The 12,500-nt window shown below is 54.4% G+C and overlaps 1 protein-coding gene across 2 annotated transcripts in view; it reads left to right on the top strand.

Annotated features, from left to right (window-relative positions):
- LOC144505326 (membrane-spanning 4-domains subfamily A member 15-like) overlaps positions 1-12,500 on the top strand; it is a 31,626-nt gene that overhangs the window by 16,081 nt on the left and 3,045 nt on the right. The window contains exons 5-6 of one of the 2 annotated variants that reach the window (XM_078231444.1): positions 3,926-4,063; positions 6,571-6,693. In XM_078231444.1, the coding sequence (XP_078087570.1) occupies positions 3,926-4,063; positions 6,571-6,693 (261 nt within the window). The remainder of the gene's footprint in view (positions 1-3,925; positions 4,064-6,570; positions 6,694-12,500) is intronic. The other variant, XM_078231445.1, reaches the window with a different exon arrangement.

Below are 12,500 nucleotides of genomic sequence, written 5' to 3' on the forward strand. Positions count from 1 at the left end.
CGCTATCCCGCTGGGGGGTTTAGAGGCAGTGGGCTGGGGCAAGCCAGGGTGAGCATAAGGTATCCTGAATGGCCTTCTCACTGGGTTCCCACCGAACACGGCTCGGATGGGCAAGGTCGCCTACCCTTGCGTTAAGTTCGTTTTTCGCAAGACTCTTCCGTCCTTGATACAAAGACAAACACCAACTGTTGTCAGAATCAAAGTTCTTTATTTGTTCTACATATGTAGGCTGGCTAACATAAGAACATAGGAAATAGGAGCAGGAGTAGGCCATCTAGCCCCCTCGAGCCTGCCCCACCATTCAATAAGATCATGGCTGATCTGAAGTGGATCAGTACCACTTACCCGCCTGATCCCTATAACCCCTAATTCCCTTACCGATCAGGAATCCATCTATCCGCGATTTAAACATATTCAACGAGGTAGCCTCCACCACTTCAGTGGGCAGAGAATTCCAGAGATTCACCACCCTCTGAGAGAAGAAGTTCCTCCTCAACTCTGTCCTAAACTGACCCCCCCTTTATTTTGAGGCTGTGCCCTCCAGTTCTAGCTTCCTTTCTAAGTGGAAAGAATCTCTCCACCTCTACCCTATCCAGCCCCTTCATTATCTTATAGGTCTCGATACTACTTTACTACTTAACCTCCACTCAGTGCAGGAAGTCAGTTAGTAAAAAGCGCGCGGAGCAACAAGGCTGACCCCTTTTATACAGTTTACAATCCCATCAGGTAGATGTGATTTCAAACAAGACTTAACACACATCATCTGATTCAATCAAAAACGAGTAGTTACAGGAATTGCTGCCTAAGAAAGACCATCCTATTAAAATACACATTTACTGGTAACAACCCCCACCCATCAGAACATAAGCATAATGTCTTTAGGATACACCATTTGTTAGTGCAAAAGAGAACATTGTCATGTACTCAGCTGGACGCGCACCCCAGCCAGGCTCAGCAAGCTGGAGACTGTGGTGAACCTGTTTTGTTTGGTAGCAAATATCACTCGCTTTCGGAGCGCTGCTCCTTCGTCAGGCGAGTGGGAGATCACCTGACAAAGGAGCAGCGCTCCGAAAGCGAGTGGCGTTTGCTCCCAAATGAACCTGTTGGACTTTAACCTGGTGTTTGTGAGACTCCTTACTATGTTTACCCCAGTCCAACGCCGGCATCTCCACATCATGTTAACCTGTTTTGTCAGTTTGCTCCCATGAGCTGTTTCTCTGCCGTTCTTGCAATAGTTCACCTTGCCTCCTACAGTGGACATTAACTCTTCAATCTCTCACTTGCCCCAATTGGACCACTACCTTTGGCAACATGTTACAGGCACCTTGCACTCTCCGTGTACAAAAACTTCACATCTCCTTTCAACTTTCCCCCGCTCACCTTAAGTGCGGGTCCCCTAATTTCTTTTATTCATTTGTGGGACACGTCATTGGCTGGTCCAGCATTTATTGCCCATCCCTAGTTGGCCCTTGGAGGGCAGTTGAGAGTCACCCACATTGCTGTGGCTCTGGAGTCACATGTAGGCCAGACCGGGTAAGATTTCCTTCCCTGAGGGACATTAGTGAAGCAGATGTGTTTTTCCAACAATGGTAGATTCTTAATTCCAGATATTTTTTTATTGAATTCAAATTCCACCATCTGCCGCGGCGGGATTCGAACCCGGGTCCCCAAAACATGAGCTGAGTTTCTAGATTAATAATCCAGCAATAACACCACTAGGCCATCGCCTCCCCTGACATTTCAACCCTGGGAAAATGATTCTGTCAACCATTTCCACGCCTCTCAGGATTTTATAGACTTCTATCAGGTCTCCCCTCAGCCTCCGCCGCTCCAGAGAAAACAATCCGAGTTTATCCAGCCTCTCCTGATAGCTCAAACCGTCCAATCCAGGCAGCATCCTGGTAAACCTCTTCTATACCCTCTCCAAAGCCTCCACATCCTTCGTGTAATGTGGTGACCAGAATTGAACGCAAGTGTGGTCTAGCCAAAGCTTTATAAAGCTGCAACATAGCATCCTGATTTTGTACTCAATACCCTGACCAATAAAGGCAAGCGTGCCATCACGTTGAATGTTTCAATGAGATTGCCTCTCCCTTTTCTAAGCTCAAAATTTAGGCCCAATTTCCTTCGCCTCTCATTCCAGGAACATTGCAGTGAGCCACCTCTGCACCACCTCCAGTGCAAGAATATCCTTCCTGCAAAACCGTGCGCGATATTCCAGGTACAGCCAAACCAAAGCCCTGTACAATCGGAGCAAGACTTCAAGGGTGGCACAGTGGTTAGCACTGCTGTCTCACGGTGCCAGGGACCCGGGTTCGAATCCAGCCTCATGTAACTCTGTGGAATTTTGCACATCCTCTCCGTGTCTGCATGGGTTTCCTCGGGGTGCTCCGGTTTCCTCCCATGGTCCAAAGATGTGCGGGCTAGATGGATTGGTCATGCTAAATTGACCCTTAGTGTTCAAGGATGTATAAGTTAGGTGGATTGGCCATGCTAAATTGCCCCTTAATGTTCAAAGATGCGCAGGTCATGCTAAATTGCCCCTTAGTGTCCAAAGATGCGCAGGTTAGGTGGATTGGCCATGCTAAATTGTCCCTTAGTGTCCAAAGATGTGCAGGTTAGATGGATTGGCCATGCTAAATTGTCCCTTAGTGTCCAAGATGTGTAGGTAGGTGGATTGGCTGTGCTAAATTGCCCCTTAATGTCCAAGGATGTGCAGGTTAGGTGGATTGGCCATGCTAAATTGCCCCTTAGTGTCCAAAGATGTGCAGGTTAGGTGGATTGGCCATGCTAAATTGCCCCTTAGTGTCCAAGATGTGTAGGTTAGGTGGATTGGCCATGCTAAATTGTCCCTTAGTGTCCAAAGATAGGCAGGTTAGGTGGATTGGCCATGCTAAATTGCCCTTTAGTGTCCAAAGATGTGCAGGTTAGGTGGATTGGCCATGCTAAATTGCCCCTTAGTGTCCAAAGATGTGCAGGTTAGGTGGATTGGCCATGCTAAATTGCCCCTTAGTGTCCAAAGATGTGCAGGTTAGGTGGATTGGCCATGCTAAATTGCCCCTTAGTGTCCAAAGATGCGCAGGTTAGGTGGATTGGCCATGCTAAATTGTCCCTTAGTGTCCAAAGATGTGCAGGTTAGATGGATTGGCCATGCTAAATTGTCCCTTAGTGTCCAAGATGTGTAGGTTAGGTGGATTGGCTGTGCTAAATTGCCCCTTAATGTCCAAGGATGTGCAGGTTAGGTAGATTGGCCATGCTAAATTGCCCCTTAGTGTCCAAAGATGTGCAGGTTAGGTGGATTGGCCATGCTAAATTGCCCCTTAGTGTCCAAGATGTGTAGGTTAGGTGGATTGGCCATGCTAAATTGTCCCTTTGTGTCCAAAGATAGGCAGGTTTGGTGGATTGGCCATGCTAAATTGCCCTTGAGTGTCCAAAGATGTGTAGGTTAGGGGGATTGGCCATGCTAAATTGCCCCTTAGTGTCCAAAGGTATGTAGGTTAGGGGGATTGGCCATGCTAAATTGCCTCTTAGTGTCCAAAGATGTTTAGGTTAGGGGGATTGGCCATGCTAAATTGCCCCTTAGTGTCCAAAGGTGTGTAGGTTAGGGGGATTGGCCATGCTAAATTGCCCCTTAGTGTCAGGGAGACTAGCAGGGTGAATATATGGGAATAGGATCTGAGTGGGATTGTCGTTGCATCAAATTGAATGGGCTGAATGGCCTGTTTGTGTGCTGTAGGGATTGTATAAATCTATGATGCACCCTCCCCCATGTCCATCCCCCGGGGTGAACCTCCATCCTCCTCACTCCAGTTAGTCCGCTCGCCAATCCTTCCCTGCGTTCTCTTTGTGTTCTCGCCGCAGCTCACACTCGCTGCCTGGCCGCGTACTCGCCCCGTCTGAGTTTTAACGGGTCCTTCCTCTGCAGCTGCGGGCGTGCCTGGCCACGAACATCATCAGTTCCGTCCTGGCGGTGTGCGGGGCGATCACCTACGTGGTGGACATGTCAACAGTGCAGCATTGCGTCTACAACGTCTCGGACTGCAACAGAAATCCACAGTTCTATGTAAGTCGGAGGGGTTTGGGGTCGGGGTGGGGGGGAGGGGTGGGGCAGCGGGGGGGGTGGGGGGGTTGGTGGAGTAGAGGGTTCCCTCGCCCATGGGTGACCGGTTCGGAGAGCGCGGTACCCTGCCAAGCCCGCCCTCGCCGGGGTGATGGGACATGACGGACGGGTAGTATTGAGGAAGCAGGGGGGGCTGCAGAAGGACTTGGACAGGTTAGGAGAGCGGGTGAAGAAGTGGCAGATGGAATACAATGTGGAAAAGTGTGAGGTTGCACTTTGGAAGGAGGAATGGAGGCAGAGACTATTTTCCAAATGGGAACATGCTTCGGAAATCAGAAACACAAAGGGACTTGGGAGTCCTTGTTCAAGATTCTCTCCAGGTTAACGTGCAGGTTCAGTCGGCAGTTAGGAAGGGACATGCAATGTTAGCATTCATGTCGAGAGGGCTAGAATACAAGAGGAGGGATGGGCTTCTGAGGCTGTATAAGGCTCTGGTCAGACCCCATTTGGAGTATTGTGAGCAGTTTTGGTCCCCATATCTAAGGAAGGATGTGCCGGCCTTGGAAAGGGTCCAGAGGAGGTTCACAAGAATGATCCCTGGAATGAAGAGCTTGTCGTATGAGGAACGGTTGAGGACTCTGGGTCTGTACTCAATGGAGTTTAGAAGGATGAGGGGGGATCTTATTGAAACTTACAGGATACTGCGAGGCCTGGATAGAGTGGACGTGGAGAAGATGTTTCCACGAGTAGGAAAAACCAGAACCGGAGGGCACAACCTCAGGCTAAAGGGACGATCGTTTAAAACAGAGATGAGGAGGAATTTCTTCAGCCAGAGAGTGGGGAATCTGTGGAACTCTTTGTCACAGAGGAGGCCGGGTTATTGAGTGTCTTTAAGACAGAGATAGACAGGTTCTTGATTAATAAGGGGATCAGGGGTTATGGGGGAAAGGCAGGAGAATGGGTATGAGAAAAATATCAGCCATGATTGAAAGGCGGAGCAGACTCGATGGGCCGAGTGGCCTCATTCTGCTCCTATGTCTTATGGTCTAATGGTGTCAGTAAATCAGTAATCCAGAAATGGTCCCAGAACAAGAGGGTGGGAGTTGGGGAGGCTGGGCGTGGTGGGGGGGGGGGGGGGGGGGGGGGGGAGGTGGGGGGGGGGGTGGAGGGGGGTGGCGGGGGGTGGCGGGGGGGGGGGGGGGGTGGGGGGGGGTGGAGGGGGGTGGCGGGGGGTGGCGGGGGGGGGGTGGGTGGGGGGGGGGGTGGAGGGGGTGGCGGGGGGTGGCGGGGTGGGGAGGAGGCGGTGAGGGCATTGGGAGGGGGGGGGGTTCAAATCCCATCATGGCTTCTCGGAGAATGATCTCCAGTGGTAGGAGATAGTCTCAGAGGTGGTGACCCCACAATTTCGGCCATTGTCCGAAAAACACATCTGGTTCGCCATCCTTCAGAAAGGGAATCCTCTTCAGTGGCAATAAGTGGAAGGCAGATTCTGACCTGAGAAAGTTGAGAGAGGTTTTTTTGCTTATTCATCCGTGGGTCGCTGGCTGGGTCCAGCATTTATTGCCCATCCCTAGTTGCCCCTCGGAGGGCAGTTGAGAGTCACCCACATTGCTGTGGCTCTGGAGTCACATGTAGGCCAGACCGGGTAAGGACAGCAGATTTCCTTCCCTAAAGGGAACCAGACGGGTTTTTCCGACAATGGGTCATCAGTAGATTCTTAATCCCAGATATTTTTTATTGAATTCAAATTCCACCGTCTGCCGTGGCTACTCAGCGAGACCTTGGAGTCCTCGTGCATCAGTCGCTGAGAGTAAGCGTGCAGGTACAGCAGGCAGTAAAGAAGGTGAATGGTATGTTGGCCTTCATAGCGAGAGGATTTGAGTATCGGGATAGGGATGTTTTGCTGCAATTGTACAGGGCGTTGGTGAGGCCACACCTGGAGTATTGTGCGCAGTTTTGGTCTCCTTATCTGAGGAAGGATGTCCTTGCTATAGAGGGAGCGCAGCGAAGGTTTACCAGGCTGATTCCTGGGATGGCAGCTCTGTCACATGAGGAGAGACTAAGTGGGTTCGGATTATATTCACTGGAGTTTAGAAGAGTGAGAGGGGATCTCATAGAAACTTATAAAATTCTAACAGGGTTAGACAGGGTAGATTCAGAAAGAATGTTCCCAATGGTGGGGGGAGTCCAGAACTAGGGGTCAGAGTTTGAGGATAAGGGGGAAACCTTTTAGGACTGAGGTGAGGAGAAATTTCTTCACCCAGAGGGTGGTGAATGTGTGGAATTCACTCCCACAGAAAGTAGTCGAGGCCAAAACGTTGTGTGATTTCAGGAAGAAATTAGATTTCGCTCTTGGGGCGAAAGGGATCGAGGGATATGGGGGGAAGGGGGGGATCAGGATATTGAATTGGATGATCAGCCGTGATCAGGATGAATGGGGGGGCAGCTGGAAGGGCCGAATGGCCTCCTCCTGTCCCTGTTTTAATGCTAGTTGTTGCTGCGTTCTGCAGGTGTTGACGTACTACACGCTGATCGTCCTCCTGCTGTTCTCGCTGCTGGAACTCACACTCAGCCTCGTCCTCTCGGTGTTCGTTTCCAAGTCGACACGTTGTTCCCGTGCCGACACTGGCATGGTGAGTTCCCACACACACCCACTGCTTCAGCAACCCGCACTCGCGTGGTGACAGTGACATAATTCACCCAACAGCAGCACCCAGACAGACAGAGAGACAGAGACAGAGAGAGAGAGAGAGAGAGAGAGAGACAGAGAGAGAGACAGAGAGAGAGAGAGAGACAGAGAGAGAGAGTCAGAGAGAGTGAGTCAGGGAGAGACAGAGAGACACAGAGACAGAGAGAGAGAGACAGAGAGAGAGAGACAGAGAGAGAGAGAGACAGAGAGAGAGACAGACAAACAGAGAGAGAGAGAGACAGAGAGAGAGAGAGACAGAGAGAGAGAGACAGAAACAGAGAGAGAGAGAGAGAGAGACAGAGAGAGAGAGAGAGACAGAGAGAGAGAGAGACAGAGAGAGAGAGACAGACAGAGAGAGAGAGAGACAGAGAGAGAGAGAGAGACAGAGAGAGAGAGAGACAGAGAGAGAGAGACAGACAGAGAGAGAGAGAGACAGAGAGAGACAGAGAGAACACAGAGAGAGAGAGACAGAGAGAGAGAGACAGACAGAGAGAGAGAGAGAAAGAGAGAACAGAGAGAGAGAGACAGAGAGAGAGACAGAGAGAGAGAGAGACAGAGAGACAGAGAGAGAGAGACAGAGAGAGAGAGACAGAGAGAGAGAGACAGAGAGAGAGAGACAGAGAGAGAGTCAGAGAGAGTGAGTCAGGGAGAGACAGAGAGACACAGAGACAGAGAGAGAGAGACAGAGAGAGAGAGACAGAGAGAGAGAGACAGAGAGAGAGAGAGACAGAGAGAGAGACAGACAAACAGAGAGAGAGAGAGACAGAGAGAGAGACAGAGAGAGAGACAGACAGACAGAGGGAGACAGAAACAGAGAGAGAGAGAGAGAGAGACAGAGAGAGAGAGAGAGAGAGAGAGAGACAGAGAGAGAGAGACAGACAGAGAGAGAGAGAGACAGAGAGAGAGAGAGAGACAGAGAGAGAGAGACAGACAGAGAGAGAGAGAGACAGAGAGAGACAGAGAGAACACAGAGAGAGACAGAGAGAGAGAGACAGACAGAGAGAGAGAGAGAAAGAGAGAACAGAGAGAGAGAGACAGAGAGAGAGACAGAGAGAGAGACAGAAATGCTGGAGGAGGTTACAGAGACAGGGAGGGGTAAAGGGAAAGACCCTCTGACAGTGTGACACTCCCTCAGCACTGACCCTCTGACAGTGCGGCACTCCCTCAGCACTGACCCTCTGACAGTGCGGCACTCCCTCAGCACTGACCCTCTGACAGTGCGGCACTCCCTCAGCACTGACCCTCTGACAGTGCGGCACTCCCTCAGCACTGACCCTCTGACAGTGCAGCACTCCCTCAATACTGACCCTCTGACAGTGCGACACTCCCTCAGCACTGACCCTCTGACAGTGCGGCACCACCTCAGTACTGACCCTCTGACAGTGCGGCACTCCCTCAGTACTGACCCTCTGACAGTGCGACATTCCCTCAGCACTGACCCTCTGACAGTGCGGCACCCCCTCAGTACTGACCCTCTGACAGTGCGGCACTCCCTCAGTACTGACCCTCTGACAGTGCAGCACTCCCTCAACACTGACCCTCTGACAGTGCGACATTCCCTCAGCACTGACCCTCTGACAGTGCGGCACCCCCTCAGTACTGACCCTCTGACAGTGCAGCACTCCCTCAACACTGACCCTCTGACAGTGTGACATTCCCTCAGCACTGACCCTCTGACAGTGCGGCCCTCCCTCAGCACTGACCCTCTGACAGTGCGGCACTCCCTCAACACTGACCCTCTGACAGTGTGACACTCCCTCAGCACTGACCCTCTGACAGTGCGGCGCTCCCTCAGCACTGACCCTCTGACAGTGCGGCACTCCCTCAGCACTGAACCTCTGACAGTGCGGCGCTCCCTCAGCACTGACCCTCTGACAGTGCGGCACTCCCTCAGCACTGACCCTCTGACAGTGCAGCACTCCCTCAGTACTGACCCTCTGACAGTGCGGCACTCCCTCAGCACTGACCCTCTGACAGTGCGGCACTCCCTCAGCACTGACCCTCTGACAGTGCGGCACTCCCTCAACACTGACCCTCTGACAGTGCGGCACTCCCTCAGCACTGTTCCTCTGACAGTGCGGCACTCCCTCAACACTGACCCTCTGACAGTGCGGCACTCCCTCAACACTGACCCTCTGACAGTGTGACACTCCCTCAGCACTGACCCTCTGACAGTGTGACACTCCCTCAGCACTGACCCTCTGACAGTGTGACACTCCCTCAGCACTGACCCTCTGACAGTGTGACACTCCCTCAGCACTGACCCTCTGACAGTGCGGCACTCCCTCAGCACTGACACTCTGACAGTGCGGCACTCCCTCAGCACTGACCCTCTGACAGTGCAGCACTCCCTCAGCACTGACCCTCTGACAGTGCGGCACTCCCTCAGCACTGACACTCTGACAGTGCGGCACTCCCTCAGCACTGACCCTCTGACAGTGCGGCACTCCCTCAGCACTGACCCTCTGACAGTGCGGCACTCCCTCAACACTGACCCTCTGACAGTGCGGCACTCCCTCAACACTGACCCTCTGACAGTGTGACACTCCCTCAGCACTGACCCTCTGACAGTGTGACACTCCCTCAGCACTGACCCTCTGACAGTGTGACACTCCCTCAGCACTGACCCTCTGACAGTGCGGCACTCCCTCAGCACTGACCCTCTGACAGTGCAGCACTCCCTCAGCACTGACCCTCGGACAGTGCGGCACTCCCTCAGCACTGACCCTCTGACAGTGCGACACTCCCTCAACACTGACCCTCTGACAGTGTGACACTCCCTCAGCACTGACCCTCTGACAGTGCGGCACTCCCTCAGCACTGACCCTCTGACAGTGCGGCACTCCCTCAGCACTGACCCTCTGACAGTGCGGCACTCCCTCAGCACTGACACTCTGACAGTGCGGCACTCCCTCAGCACTGACCCTCTGACAGTGCGGCACTCCCTCAACACTGACCCTCTGACAGTGTGACACTCCCTCAGCACTGACCCTCTGACAGTGCGGCACTCCCTCAACACTGACCCTCTGACAGTGCGGCACTCCCTCAACACTGACCCTCTGACAGTGTGACACTCCCTCAGCACTGACCCTCTGACAGTGTGACACTCCCTCAGCACTGACCCTCTGACAGTGTGACACTCCCTCTGCACTGACCCTCTGACAGTGCGGCGCTCCCTCTGCACTGACCCTCTGACAGTGCGGCGCTCCCTCAGCACTGACTCTCTGACAGTGCGGCACTCCCTCAGCACTGACCCTCTGACAGTGCGGCACTCCCTCAGCACTGACCCTCTGACAGTGCGGCACTCCCTCAGTACTGACCCTCTGACAGTGCGGCACTCCCTCAGCACTGACACTCTGACAGTGCGGCACTCCCTCAGCACTGACCCTCTGACAGTGCGGCACTCCCTCAACACTGACCCTCTGACAGTGCGGCGCTCCCTCAGCACTGACCCTCTGACAGTGCGGCACTCCCTCAGCACTGACCCTCTGACAGTGCGGCACTCCCTCAGCACTGCCCCTCTGACAGTGAAGCACTCCCTCAGCACTGCCCCTCTGACAGTGAAGCACTCCCTCAGCACTGACCCTCTGACAGTGCGGCACTCCCTCAGCACTGACCCTCTGACAGTGAAGCGCTCCCTCAGCACTGACCCTCTGACAGTGCGGCACTCCCTCAGCACTGCCCCTCTGACAGTGAAGCACTCCCTCAGCACTGACCCTCTGACAGTGCGGCACTCCCTCAGCACTGACCCTCTGACAGTGAAGCGCTCCCTCAGCACTGACCCTCTGACAGTGCGGCACTCCCTCAGCACTGACCCTCTGACAGTGAAGCACTCCCTCCGCACTGACCCTCTGACAGTGAAGCGCTCCCTCAGCACTGACCCTCTGACAGTGCGGCACTCCCTCAGCACTGACCCTCTGACAGTGCGGCACTCCCTCAGTACTGACCCTCTGACAGTGAAGCGCTCCCTCAGCACTGACCCTCTGACAGTGCGACACTCCCTCAGCACTGACCCTCTGACAGTGCGGCACCCCCTCAGTACTGACCCTCTGACAGTGCGGCACTCCCTCAGTACTGACCCTCTGACAGTGCGGCACTCCCTCAACACTGACCCTCTGACAGTGTGACACTCCCTCAGCACTGACCCTCTGACAGTGTGACACTCCCTCAGCACTGACCCTCTGACAGTGTGACACTCCCTCAGCACTGACCCTCTGACAGTGCGGCACCACTTCAGTACTGACCCTCTGACAGTGCGGCACTCCCTCAGTACTGACCCTCTGACAGTGCGACATTCCCTCAGCACTGACCCTCTGACAGTGCGGCACCCCCTCAGTACTGACCCTCTGACAGTGCGGCACTCCCTCAGTACTGACCCTCTGACAGTGCAGCACTCCCTCAACACTGACCCTCTGACAGTGCGACATTCCCTCAGCACTGACCCTCTGACAGTGCGGCACCCCCTCAGTACTGACCCTCTGACAGTGCAGCACTCCCTCAACACTGACCCTCTGACAGTGTGACATTCCCTCAGCACTGACCCTCTGACAGTGCGGCCCTCCCTCAGCACTGACCCTCTGACAGTGCGGCACTCCCTCAACACTGACCCTCTGACAGTGTGACACTCCCTCAGCACTGACCCTCTGACAGTGCGGCGCTCCCTCAGCACTGACCCTCTGACAGTGCGGCACTCCCTCAGCACTGAACCTCTGACAGTGCGGCGCTCCCTCAGCACTGACCCTCTGACAGTGCGGCACTCCCTCAGCACTGACCCTCTGACAGTGCAGCACTCCCTCAGTACTGACCCTCTGACAGTGCGGCACTCCCTCAGCACTGACCCTCTGACAGTGCGGCACTCCCTCAGCACTGACCCTCTGACAGTGCGGCACTCCCTCAACACTGACCCTCTGACAGTGCGGCACTCCCTCAGCACTGTTCCTCTGACAGTGCGGCACTCCCTCAACACTGACCCTCTGACAGTGCGGCACTCCCTCAACACTGACCCTCTGACAGTGTGACACTCCCTCAGCACTGACCCTCTGACAGTGTGACACTCCCTCAGCACTGACCCTCTGACAGTGTGACACTCCCTCAGCACTGACCCTCTGACAGTGTGACACTCCCTCAGCACTGACCCTCTGACAGTGCGGCACTCCCTCAGCACTGACACTCTGACAGTGCGGCACTCCCTCAGCACTGACCCTCTGACAGTGCAGCACTCCCTCAGCACTGACCCTCTGACAGTGCGGCACTCCCTCAGCACTGACACTCTGACAGTGCGGCACTCCCTCAGCACTGACCCTCTGACAGTGCGGCACTCCCTCAGCACTGACCCTCTGACAGTGCGGCACTCCCTCAACACTGACCCTCTGACAGTGCGGCACTCCCTCAACACTGGCCCTCTGACAGTGTGACACTCCCTCAGCACTGACCCTCTGACAGTGTGACACTCCCTCAGCACTGACCCTCTGACAGTGTGACACTCCCTCAGCACTGACCCTCTGACAGTGCGGCACTCCCTCAGCACTGACCCTCTGACAGTGCAGCACTCCCTCAGCACTGACCCTCGGACAGTGCGGCACTCCCTCAGCACTGACCCTCTGACAGTGCGACACTCCCTCAACACTGACCCTCTGACAGTGTGACACTCCCTCAGCACTGACCCTCTGACAGTGCGGCACTCCCTCAGCACTGACCCTCTGACAGTGCAGCACTCCCTCAGCACTGACCCTCTGACAGTGCGGCACTCCC

Source organism: Mustelus asterias, chromosome 16 (assembly GCF_964213995.1).
Source record: "Mustelus asterias chromosome 16, sMusAst1.hap1.1, whole genome shotgun sequence".
NCBI lineage: Eukaryota > Metazoa > Chordata > Chondrichthyes > Carcharhiniformes > Triakidae > Mustelus > Mustelus asterias.